The sequence below is a fragment of the Ictidomys tridecemlineatus genome, chromosome 10, assembly GCF_052094955.1.
Source record: "Ictidomys tridecemlineatus isolate mIctTri1 chromosome 10, mIctTri1.hap1, whole genome shotgun sequence".
Lineage (NCBI taxonomy): Eukaryota > Metazoa > Chordata > Mammalia > Rodentia > Sciuridae > Ictidomys > Ictidomys tridecemlineatus.
This window is the reverse complement of record NC_135486.1, coordinates 71,599,990-71,613,559: the sequence shown is the minus strand read 5'-3', so window position 1 is coordinate 71,613,559 and position 13,570 is coordinate 71,599,990. Positions and strand designations below refer to the sequence as shown.

Here is a 13,570-nt window from a genome sequence, read left to right as displayed (position 1 = left end):
AACAGATAAGTGAAGCAATAAGTAAGGTGAGATAATGATTTTAAGTATAAGACATAGAAATTGGCCACTAGGATCCTGTGATGCATTTTGATCAAGCATGGTCATCTCCTCATTTGCTTGTAAGATACAAAAATGAAGGAAATTACCAGTTCCTTTTTCATTGAATTATCAAACTTTTAACCAAGCAGCTTAAAATAAAAAGTCACTCTTGGCAAATGGTTCACCAGGGCTACAGATCAGAGAAATGCTGTATGACCTTGGGAAACCATGTACTCTCATTGGCCTCTGAAATGTTTCTGATGCTGATATTGATGAGAACATCCAAATAAGTCAGTCGTGTGCTTTATTACAGGGGTCTGAACAAACAGGGCTACCAGTGTCGACGTAAGTAAGAAGGATTTCTGTTGTATTGTCGATGTTCATTTTATTGAATTGCTCTTTGACATTTGAAAATCTTATGCTGTGATTATTTATTTTCAGAATGTAATGCAGCAATTCACAAGAAGTGTATCGATAAAGTCATAGCTAAGTGCACAGGATCAGCCATCAATAGTCGAGAAACCATGGTATGTACGTCTGACGCGTCATGATTTTATCCTGACATTAAATTTTACAGCCTGCTAATTCTTTTTGATAATTCCTAAACTTGAATCCTTAAGCCTAGAAATAAACATCAATTAATCTCTCTAAAACATTTTCCTCTTCAACAATGAGATTTTTACCAAGTTACCAAAACTAGGTAAGAACAGGAAAAACATAATAAGAATTTTAATTTCCAGGAAAAAAAATTAATAATATGTGCTCCAAAGCATAGTTTTAATTATACAAAACCAACCCTGTGGCATCTAGAACTAGAAATGACAGTTAATAATTCAATAAAGACAAATGATTATAAAATATATACATATGGTTAGCAAGAGATAGTAAGAGAAGGACAGTTATGATGAGAAATAAATATTTCTTTCAGAATAAACTTTGAGGTATGGTCTTAAGACAAGTTAGATATTTATATCATGGAGAAGGAAACCTGAGTTAGAAAGTCAAACAGCCTATTTTTATGAAATATGTTGACTTCCTTCATCTACTCTTTTCTTCCTCATTCAGTGCTTATTGAGTATCTCATATGTGGAAGATATTACGCTATGTATGACGTACAGCATAGCCATGGTGCTGCCCTTAGGGACTTCCTGCAAAATTGGAGAAACAAATAATAAATGAGCTATCCTAGTTTTTATTTATGTTAAGTGCCATGGAGATAGCAAACAAGATATATGGATGGAGAGCAATTAGGTGGTCCACTTGGACTGAGTGGTCAGTAAACTCCCCCAGAGAGGGAATATCTAAACTGAGAGCTGATAGGAGCCCATTGTGTGAACAGCAGGAGGAAGGTTCCAGACAGACTGGGGATTCTGCAGAGGAAGAGTCTAGCATATTCTAGAAACTGAAATGAAATCAGTCAGTATGGCTAGAGCTGCAAGGCCTAGAGAGAATGGAAAACAAAGTTGGGGGCCTTGGCAGGATCTAGCATGTGGGGCTTCTTTGGACCCTGGACAAGTGAGGGACTGTCATGTGACGTGTCCTAGGAGTCTATGTTGTGATGCACAGGGGAGATATGTGTTGGGATATGAAGGTCAGACTGTGTGGAGGTGGGAGGTTGCACCAGCATGGTGACCACAAAGATAGAGGAAAGTGAGAAGAGTATTAGGTAATATGGAGATAATAGAAATACTGGATTTGCCCAAAGAGTGGGTGAAGGATACAAGCATGATGCCCAAGGTCTGGCTTCTGCCTGAGGTGGAGCAACAGAACCACGGCCGTGTGGTAAGAACCAAAGAAGCAATCTGAAAAGAGAAATGAATATTTCCATTTTGGACACAGTGCATCTGAGGTTCCTACAGACATCCAGGTGGAAATGTCAGATGGACTATTTTTATTAGCTTGGGATTCACATGAGTCCAACTCCCTAAGTTTGTGAGTGACTATTACATAGACAGGATGTTAAGCTGCCTAAGAGATCACCTAGTGAGGGAAATAAAGAGAAGAGGGCTCTGCAAAAGAATTTAGATAGATAGATAGATAGATAGATAGATAGATAGATAGATAGATAGATAGATAGATAGATGGATGATAGAAAGAACACCCAGGTTCAGAGAGAACTTCTCTTACCTTCTGAATGTGTGAAATTACAGAGCCCAAAAGAAAAGGGGGCAGCTGTGTTCTATGCAGTTAAGATGTTGACAAAAATAAGGGTCATGTGGTGATCCGCATCTGGTCATGTGGATCAGAGAAATGACTGAGGTGTTGCGGAGGTGTTCACCCAACTGGCTGTGTTGAGGTGACTGGAAGATGATGATGTGGAAACAACCATGCTATAATATTATCATTATCAAGATTGCTAACCATCCAGTAGCTGAGAGGAAGTGAGACAACCAGGCACAGGAGATACTCCATGGCTAGGGAGAGATGGATGAAGCTGAGAGAGACAAGCAAAAACGTAGTCAAGTCTACTTAAGAGAAGAAAAGAGGTCCCAGCCCATGTGGAGACGGGTCCTTGATGGACAGAGGGAAATGTCACCAATTTGAACAGAAAGGGAGTCAGACAAGGTTTATGCCAATGAGGGTAGGTCTGCAGAGCAGTTGGTGGGTAGACAGGGAGCTCCCCATAAGCCCCTTGTGTCCTCAGTGGAGTCTGAGGGTGGAGGGAGGAAGAGGAGGGGGCAACAGGTGGATGTGAAGAAACTAATCATCCTAGAGATGAGAAAGCAAGACAATTAGACCAAAGCAGGATTGGAGAGCAGAGCTCAGAGTCCACGAGTTTGACAAGGTCAACCTTCCCTGACGTCTCATTTTCTCCAGCAGAGGGGCAAGCACAGAGAAGGCAAAGTGAATTTTTCCAGAAAGAATTTCCTCTAAAATTTAGAGCTAGAAGGGAATGATCCCATATTAACAAATAATTCTGCTAAGGCTCAAAAGTTTCACTGGTCCATGTTCATCTGTAAGTGGCAGAGCAGGGACTAAAATTCACATCTCAATCTCCCAGGATGTGTTTTTTGTGTGATCCAATCAGTTTGCTACCCACCTACCCCCCCAATGCCAATTCCCTTTACTTCATGCCTTTGGCTTCTCTAGAAAGTCTCAAATCATGAGCATCACTGTTAACCCCAATGGCTCACGAATCCCTGGGGCAACATAAACTATTCATAGTATGAAGAACAGGTGTGAAAACGCTGTGCCCAGCAGGCCCTCACGCTGTCAGCCCCTGCTTCCGCCAGAGGAGCAGCGTTTTGTAACATTCCCCCCCAAGTGAAGCACTAGTTCTGGACTGAAAAAGCAAAGTCAATATTTATATTAAAACAGGAAGGGCAGGTTCCTTTGTTTAACTGGAAGCAGCATTTCCTTACTTTCATTGAGATAAATAACCTCCCTCCCCTCTTACTGAAATGATCCGTCTTTGCTGATGCTTCAGATGTCATCTGTGGGTCCCCACAAGAGCAGATGCAAGCTTGCCCCTGGCCTGAAAAAGCCACCGCCCTCTGCCTTCTTCCAATGGGACTGGAAAGTCTGACATGGTGGTTAAAAGGCACATGGGGCCTGTGGTATCTTTACAGTCACTGTTAGTTATGCTAAAGCATCTGTAAGGGCATCGAAAGTTAGGGCCCAGGGACACCTGTGTGGTCTCACCTTCTGCCTTTCTTTCAGTTTCACAAGGAGAGATTCAAGATTGACATGCCACACAGATTTAAAGTCTACAACTACAAGAGCCCAACCTTCTGTGAGCACTGTGGGACTCTACTGTGGGGGCTGGCAAGGCAAGGCCTCAAGTGTGACGGTGAGTCCCAGCAGGAGGAAACTGAGGCAGATGACTGACTTCCGCACGGGCCTGCCAGGGCTGTGATCTGAACACATATTCCTGGGACAACAGGCCCCTGCTGCTCTTTTCATTCTACCTTGCCACACTCTCATCTTTATATTCCAAGAAACACACACAACAGCTCAGGTTCAAGGTGAAGGCTCCTGGCCCCATGGATTTATGTTATACCATAGCCCTGGGTAAAAAAATAAAGATAGCATTTCTCCTCTGACCGATCCTTCTAACCAAAAACTCCACTTCACCCCAACTGATCCCCTGCTATCTCCTTGTGGGTTCTGGACTGAGCCAGGCCAATTCTAGCAGGTCTAGTGAGACTCCATCTGTCATGCCACCAAGGCACGAACGCAGGCATCCATTTAGCTAATGCATGGTCCTGCACAGAACTCCTCTTGAGTTACCCCTAAGCCACTGCTGTGAACTCCAAGTGCCCAGCCAGAGGTAGTCACAGGTAGTCAAGCCCCTTCATAGCTCCAAAATGCCACTTACATGCTTTTCTCTATACACATATTCAAGAATACATGGGTATGCAAAATATTATATAGGAAATTATGGAAGAGTCCATAGGTGAAAAGCAATGCCCCATTATCCCAACTGTTTAAACAGAAACCTGAATCATCTCATGCTCACTGGCCCATCTCAAGGTCAGGTTTCATCTCGAGGGAGCTTGAGCACCCACTTGCTGAGGCACGGCAGGTCTGGCAGGCTGACCACAGAGTATAGAACCTCCCCAGAGATTCCTTGGCATTATTTCACACTGGCACCCTCTGCTCTGTTCTGTTCTTTTTCTCTTACATTCTTTCCTTTCCATTCTATTCCTTCCCCACTCTCTCCTCCCACCTTCATTTCAAGTAGCTCCCCTCCCTCATTTCTTATACCCCCTCTCCTCTCCCCTTTCCTCCCCTCCCCTTTTCTTCCCCATTTCTTTTCCATTCTTGCCTTTAGTGCCCCCTAAACTGTTCCTTCCTCCATAGGCCCTTATCTTCATCCCCCTTTACTCTGTTCCCTCTCCAGTTCTTTGTTCCTCCTCCTTTACCTTATCCTTCCCTTGCTTCTTTAGAATACATCTTCTTAAGCAGGACTCCCTTTAGCCTTTATCCTGTCTTCTCCCCCTCCACATTAACTCCCATGAAAATAGTCATCAAAAGGAACTATTTGCGCCCACAGAGATCCAGTTACCACCTGCTAGGTTAGTAACAAAGATTTATGATGTTACAGAGGGAGCAATGGCCTTTCTTCATGGCCGTGCCCATCTGGGACAAGCATGGACCTAGCTACAATTTTAAGGAGCCAAGTACCAATCTCAGTTTTACCATCTCACCTTGCATTGCATTGATGAGTAAGAAGATGGTGGCTGGGGCCACCCAAGTCAAACCCTGATGACACCTCCTAAACAGGTCCAATGCAGACATTCTAACGATACAGAATTTGGAGCACCACCATAAAAGCCATCTTAACCAAATTAAAGATTTTTAAATTTATAAAAGATTTTGCTTCAGATGGATTTCTGTGGCTATATCTATGCATATGCCCTGGGACTAGTAATAGTTTGTAGTTTTTTTAAAGTTTTATTTGTTTTATTTGTTTTACACTATAAGAGGAAGTGTGAGCTACTTAAAACTCAAGGTGAGGAAGGTCACAATGTCACCTACATTTTTAGTGTATATGTCAATGGAATGGCATAAGTAGTAAAGATGAAAGAGAAATTGTATTTGTTGAACACCCACTCGATAGCAATCACTATGCTAAGCTTTTGGCGTGATAATGTTCCAAAAAGCAGATATGATTAACATTTGCATGATTTTATAGGTCCCATTGCCTAATTCTATTGTAAAAATGTCCTACTTAGACACTTTTACAAAACCAAATAGTATGTGAGACTAGAGTTCTATCAGCTGGAGTTTGTAAATATATATATATATATATATATATATATATATATATATATATATATATATATGATTTTTCAAAAGCAAAATCTGAGTTTTCTAAAATCAATAACATCATGCAATATTTGTCTTTACACACTTAAAAGTGCTCCTGTGCAGGCATGCACAGGCATGTGACACACACACACACTCCAAGAAGGATTGCATGGTCAGAAAGTGGAAGTTGGTCCTTTATGGTGCTGCTTTTAGGACTCGTGATTCAGAATACTCGTGAGGTCTCAGATCTGGACATCTATATAGAACCTTAGGTCTGTACCTTGTACCTACTAGAAGCCTTTACAGAGCAGGTGACTTGTGTAGAGTCAGGTCACACAGTGTCCACTCCTGCAGCTGCAACCAACACATGCTATTCTCCCCTCCAGAGATCATATATTTCCCACTTCTTTCCTTTTCTTTAGAAAATCAAAATAATGTCTTATGTGACTTACAAAGATGAAGGAAAACACTGGTCCCTCTTCTCTGAGCTACCTTCTGTAACTATCATAGACTGGAATTTAAGCCATTAACTCATGTGTGCAAGAAATTCAACGTTGACCTTGAAATCCACTTAAGTGGGACTCTAATAATTATTGGGGTCCTATGTCCTTCCTGTCATGGCACAAGACTTGGGGATTCATGTACGTAGGAACCTGAAAACCACCAGGTAATGGCCTCTACCACCCAGCTATTACAGTTGATATCCCCATCCAAGCCCACAGTGACTAAGCTTGTGGTTTCATGGAGCATTTGTGATTTTGTCAAAGATTAGGTTGTAATGCTTGGGCCCAGTCCTTCTGGATGCACTCTCTAGGTGCCACCTCCTTTGGTATTGCAAGCCAGCAAACAGTATGTCTTTGTTCCTGGATCTACAATTACTTCCTCTTCCTATCCCAAGTGTAGGTACACTTGCCTCTTATAGTCTCTTTCCCTCCCAGACACTTGCTCAGGCTCCTCCTTCTCAGAGATACTTGGCCAGTAGCCTTCAGTCCCCACTCACTCAAATCCTAAGACAATGAATGACATAATATAGCCTGGCTTCCTGCCAGAGGTGGCCCAACAAGAAGAGGGAGGGGGAACCAGAGAAGGAAACCCATTTGAGGAGTAAAAGAAACCCCAAATAATATTTCGCTAACTTGCCTGCCATAATTAGAAAGTGAAATGATCGCCCTGGAGATGCCTGTGGGTTGATTTCTTCTAACCAGGTCGGGTTAGCTTTGGACATTCTTAAACCTCAGCCTTTCTTCACCTTGGCTCTGGCCACAGGGTGGAATTTTCCGAGCTCTCAGAAGGGCTTTTGATCAAAGTAGAGAAGCTCCTGGACCTTAGAAAAATGACATCCTGAGGACAGGATCATAAGGAGGATACTGTGCAGGGCCTGGCAGAAGTGGACAGGGGACATGAACAGGAGACGGGAAGAGGCACTTTGACTTCATTAAGTCTTTTGGCCAGGCTCTAGGGATGTCAAACAGTGTGGCTTCCTGGAGTCCTGGGTTTCTATAGAAAACTGCCTTCTAGTATCCCCAGGGAATAAGATGACAAGTAAAAGGACCTTAAGACTTAAATGTTCCAGCCTTTTTTTGGTTATTCTTTGTTCCAACAAAAGGACTTCACTTTAGTAGCCTCAAATGAATTTTAGAGATAAATAAAATGCTATATTTTCCTGTGAGTGACCTGAAGTCCATTGGGCCCCTGCTCAACCACGCCCTCAGTTCTGTTTACAGGAGACGCAGTCATCCTGGCTGTCCCCCATCAACCAGGACTCAGAGCTGTGTCCTGGCCCCATCAGCTCCTTGTCACCAAGTTTCTTAGTTCATTAACCACACCTCTCCCTGATGGGAGCACATGGTCTTGGGCCGTTTTTCCTCCTCCCACTCCCACCATTCTCTCTCTCTCTCTCTCTCTCTCTCTCTCTCTCTCTCTCTCTCTCACACACACACACACACACACACACACACACACACACACACCTTCTCTCAGTTTCCATTGTACAGGCTGAGACTGCCTAGAGGGCAGAGTCCAGCTAGGAAAAGGGTTGCACCAGCTCAGACTGGACCTGGTGCAGGGCAGACAGTTCTCCTTCAGCATTTCACATGAATGTCAGGGAGAACCAACATCAGTTTGTGCCTGGAGCTGTGGTCCTGACCACTCACCTTCTTCCCTAGTGACAGGCCCTGGTTCTTCCTCAAGAGGGAGTCATTTCCCATCCCCGGGTCAGTTCTTTCCCTCCTGCTCACTGTCCACTTTCTTCCTTTCAGCATGTGGCATGAATGTCCATCACCGATGCCAGACAAAGGTCGCCAACCTCTGTGGTATCAATCAGAAGCTAATGGCTGAAGCTCTGGCAATGATTGAGAGCACCCAACAGGTGGGGAAGGTGTGGAGTTGATATGCTCCCCCACATCAGCTCCCGTCCTCTGCTTTCTGACCCATAGCCACTCTGCAGGACTTTGCGGAATGTATTTCTTCATTATTATTATTATTTGTTCTTTTTAGAAATTCATGACCAAAGAATATATTTTGACATATCTACATACGTGGAGTAGTATAATTTCCCGTCCTCATGGTTGTATATGTTGTGGAGTTCCATTGGTCATGTATTCATATATGAACATAAGAAAGTTATGTCCAATTCATTCTACTGTCATTTGTGGAATGTATTTCTGAAAATTTCTTTACCCCTAACTTCCATCTCTATGACCATATCGCCCCCTTTAGAGAGTTCATGCATTTATATTGTGTGGATCTTTATAAGATCTTAATTTTTTTTCTTGCAAAAAGCAGGGACAGAAACAAATTCATTAAAATTATTGAGCATTGATCACCAGCTCTATACCTACATATTAGGATTATGTAATAGCCTGAAAGAAAATACTTATTTACTAGAATCATCTGTAGAATTCTCTCAGAGCACTGAATCCAGGACAATTTTTGCCTTGTCACCTACTCCTTGGCTTCACTGAATTTCCTTTGTCATAGAACAAACTCTGCAAAGCAAAGCATTGACTCTGTATGCTCTTTTTCCATTGAGCTCTTCTTATGCGTCATGGAGTGACGTAGAGAGCATGGGTGATTCCATTTAGATCCCAGAGTAAAGAAGCTATGTACATTCTGCTGGTGTGTTAAATAAGCTCTCACACAATAAGGAATCCTAAAAGACCATTGAAGGGAGGAGTTTTGGCTGTTCTGTGCATTAAGAAATCTCACGTGACTTTGGTCTTCGTAGACAGCCGAGTGAGCCGTCCCATCAACTGTGGGTGAGTGGGTGGCCTGACTCTCTGTTTGTAATCTAGGCTCGCTGCTTAAGAGATTCAGAACACATCTTCAGAGACGGTCCAGTTGAAATTGGTCTCCCATCTTCCATCAAAAATGAAGCAAGGCCACCATATTTACCAACACCTGGAAAAAGAGGTAGTTTTTTTGGTGATCTCCTATCCCATATTGATACCTTATCTTCATCAACTTTAACCTGCACTCTCTGGATTGAAGTTCTCAGTTTACCAGGTCTGATAGGGGATCCTTTTCTTTGTAAAGATTACAGACCTATCCACCAACGTTCCTGCTTCTTAGAAATGAAACCAAAATTCACCTCACCAGCACACCTTTGTGAGGAGGTGAGAGTTAGGGAGGTGGGAAATGGGATAGATCTGGAAGAAACCACTATAAATATTTCCTTAGGATTCTAGAATGTTCCTTTCAGTCAGTGTTAAGTGTTTGTACAGAAATAAAATGTACAGTGAAGCATGATGGTGAAAATATCACAGATGTTTTTATTTTATGTCCAGAAGATTCTTCTGTGATACGTAAAGGTAGAAAAGAAAAGAAGACCAGGCCCAAAGTCCTTGACATTTATGTTATTTTGAAAGTTTATGAAGCCTGCATTCAAACGTAGCTCATGAGAGGATACAACCACATGACCTAAATAGTTTCAGCAAACATTATAAAAGATTTTCCTTGGACTTGAGGGATAATATGAAAGAATACTTTAAAGTAATGTTATGGGGGAAGGTTTCCAAAGAAGTTCTTCTACACTTCTTCTGTTATGGAGTAGGGACTAAATAGATAAAAAAAAAAAATTAAAGAAAAGTTTGAATTTGATTTAGGAAGGATCTATAAGCAGTCAACTAGATCACATCCCAGGGATGATCAATGTAAGCACCATCTTGACTTGAAGACTGCAAGAAATGGTGCAGATCAGGTCTTCACTCATCTGCTAAATTCCATTCTCTCTTCCCTCGCTTTGATATATAGAACTTGATGCCACTATGCCTGTGCGCCACCAAAACAATTGAGAATCATTGTTCCTCAAATTCCATTAAAATCCCTATTTGTCCATGATTTGACACTATTAACAGCTTGCTAATTTTGCATATGTGATATTCTGTTGGAATATTTAAGTCAAACCATTTTCTGGTCCATCGTCTAGGTAAAGAGACATTCCAAGTCCCAATTGCCAGCCTCACTGTCACACAGAGAATTACTAAAACTGCCTGAATTGTAGAAGCCCCCTTCTGCTCCCCACCCAGTTATTGTGGATGGAGCCTCAGAATGGGAAGTGGAAGAGAAAGCAGGTACCCTAAGTAACTGCAGTGACACTCCATGTTCACCCTATCCACTGGCTTGCCGTTTTCAGAGCCTCAGGGAATCTCCTGGGAGTCTCCATTGGATGGGACGGAGAAAATATGCCATCATCCAGAACCTGAACTGAACACAGAAAGACCATCTCTGCATATAAAACTAAAAATTGAGGATTTTATCTTGCACAAAATGTTGGGGAAAGGAAGTTTTGGCAAGGTATGCTACCCTACTGTGGAATTCTGTACAGCAGATTCCAGGGACCAAGGGACAGTGCTCCTGGTGGGTGGAACTGAATTCTTAGGACCCAGCAGTGTGTGGATGTGTGGAGAGAACGTTCCAGTATGTTGTGAGAGGAGATCTGTGAGTCAATGGGGTCCTGGGAACACTAGGGCAATGACAACTGCTTCCTAGGGGTCTTTGTCCCAAAGACCACTTTGCTTTGAGGTTGCACACCCCAGATGCTTGTGAGTTTGAGGTCTCTGAGCACCAAAGAAATATAAAGGCTCTTTGACTATTTCCTGTGTCACGTGGCTTTTTTTATTTGTTTTGTTTTGTTCTCTAATGCTTCTAACTCCAGCCTGGAGTGTTGCTTTGCTCAGTATGTGATTTTTTTTTCTCTCTCCCAAATGTCTTCAGGCTTGTATTATTTTGCTCAAGTTGATGTAATAAAATAGCACAGACCAGGCAACTTAAACGATAGAAACGTATTCTCTCAGAGTTCTGGACGCTGATAATCCAAGATCAAGGCATTGGCAGGGTTGTTTCTTCCAAGACCTCTCTTTGACTTGTAGTGGCTGTTTTTTCCCTGGGTCTTCACATCATTTTCCCTCTGTGCCTTTAGTGTCCACGTTTCCTCTTCTCAAATGAAAGTCAGTTATATTGGAGTAGAGCTTACCTAATGACCTTATTTCATCTTAATTTCCTCCTTAACTGTCCTACCTCAAAATAGGATTAAATTCTGACATCTAGGGGTCAAGAATTTGTAACAGGAATAGGAAGAAGGAAAAGGAACCATTGAGCCCATAACTAGGCTGTCGTCCCTCTTCATGTCCTTCCTAGGGTTATGGATTATCTCTCATTGAGGATAAGTAGAGGAGGAGGAGGAGGAAAAGAGAAGGAGGAAAAATGGAAGAGGAGGAGGAGGAACAAGACATAATTTAAAACTTTTATTTTGACTAGCAGTAACAATTGAGAATTTTCAAGCTAGCAATTGTAAGGAGGGATGGCCACAGGACATGGAATTTGGGGTAATTTTAGATATTCAGGATATGTCATGTATTAATAAGACTCCTGGTTGCTTAATATTCTTGGATGCAACTCCTAGGAAAATTTTAACCAAGGACTAGTGTTCCATGAATTTGTGTAGCCAAACTCAGCACCTGCTCACCAGACTTTGGCAGGAAAATGTACCCGATTTATTTAAAAATAAACAAACTAAAATGCATGGGCGCATTCACCACAGCTGAATAATATTGTACTCTACTAGGTTTGGGTTTAAGCATAAAGTACATTGTCTTTCAACAAAATCTGCTCTGCAAACTGTAGCTGGTATCCATGAGTTCTTTTAGTTCATTTCTGAAGTCATATGAACCACAACAGAATCATTTGGTGTTAATCTGGGTGTAATAGGCAATTTTACAGCCCGTCTTTATTATAATTTAGCAGCAATTAATGTGCAATTATAACCTGTTACCAAAAATTGAAAGCACATTATATAGATGAAAATTACCTTTCCAGCTTCCTAGTTTATGGTTGGTTTTAGGATGTTTTACTAAAAGAAGCAATTACTAAAAGAGTACTTTAAATTGTTAATGAAATGTTTATCTTTCTTTGTTCCCTTGTGGATTTGTACATTTGAACAAGGTTAATAAGAAAGACATTAAGTTAAAATGCAAGTCTTGGGAAGTATCCCAAGGGACACCCTGGAAATCTGGGTATCCTTTCTCTACCTCCAAGGCTGGGTGCCTGATTTTCTACTGGGACCCTGGGGCTCTGCACCCTAAGAGGACAGAACGAGGAAACACTGAAGCAAAACAAGACAGCTCTTGCAACCCTGAGAATACTCCAAAACTTGTGTTTCCTCTGATTTTGTTTCTGTATGGAAAGTATGGTTTCTCACCAAAAAGTCAATCTCTGACCTCCATACTCATGTTCTTATTTTCTTTAAGCCCAGGAGAACAAACAGCTGGTGTTATGGGGCTGTAAACACCATTCATTTTCCTGAAATCTCATCTAAGCCCACTTCCTCTATCAAGCTAGCTACCACAAAGTGATGGGTCTGCACCATGTTATTTTAATATTCCAGACACTCGTTTTATCAGTTCTGGCTTAGCATCATTGACTTCAGCATTCCCTGAAAGTCAGCAAAAAGAGACAAATGACAAGTGCTATTAATAACTCTCATTTAGAGAGAGTGTTTTTGTAGTTCACAAATTACTTTCCTGTGTGGAATCTTATTTGTATTCCATGGTAGTCCTGTACAATGGGAAATGCCACAATTGTTATCTCTTTCACAGGTTAGAATACTGAAGCCCCAGAGAGGTGAATTGCTTTGCCCATATTTTCACAACCAGCAAATATCTATGAAACAAAACCAGAGCTGGAGGTTTTTTTACCCAAACGCCATGTTCTTATGACTGCCAATAATTTTTTGCTTATTCATATGTAAATCTAAAGTTGTCCTAACTTTCCGTTGTATGCCATCTGGTGTCCATTGACATAAAAACATGTGAAATCGGGTGGAAAAAGCAGACTCTGGAGTTGTATCTTGCTCTGAGTAGTTCCACAAATTTGAGCAAGTTTAAGTGATTCTTTGAACTCGGTGTTTTTCAATTATCAATTCCTCTCTTGCAATGTTAAAAGCTAAAAATTAAATAAAACATAGAGCAGATTATCTGACACATAGTAGGTCCTGAGGTTTCTGTGTGATCAGATGTACATATAGACTATATCCTTCTGATGTACATATAGACTATATCCCACAAGTGTTCTCTTTTCCCTTTCAGAGCTGACTGAAGGGAATAGCTTATTTGTGTGGATTCTCAGTGATGCTTCAAGTTCAGCCATGTTCTGTCCAGTATTCCACGTTTCTTCTTTCAATGTGTATTTGGTCTCTCAGGACCCACATTTGGGTTCCTGGATAGTCAGGCATTCTTTTTTAAATAGAATTTTTCAGGCACTGGGATTTGCCCATTTTAAT

The 13,570-nt window shown here is 41.7% G+C and overlaps 1 protein-coding gene across 2 annotated transcripts in view; it reads left to right on the top strand.

Moving 5' to 3' along the window:
• Prkcq (protein kinase C theta) overlaps positions 1–13,570 on the top strand; it is a 118,064-nt gene that overhangs the window by 59,646 nt on the left and 44,848 nt on the right. For both annotated transcript variants that reach the window (XM_005320297.5, XM_078023179.1), the window contains exons 6-11: positions 353–384; positions 481–566; positions 3,700–3,829; positions 8,052–8,161; positions 9,087–9,204; positions 10,427–10,587. In XM_005320297.5, the coding sequence (XP_005320354.1) occupies positions 353–384; positions 481–566; positions 3,700–3,829; positions 8,052–8,161; positions 9,087–9,204; positions 10,427–10,587 (637 nt within the window). The remainder of the gene's footprint in view (positions 1–352; positions 385–480; positions 567–3,699; positions 3,830–8,051; positions 8,162–9,086; positions 9,205–10,426; positions 10,588–13,570) is intronic.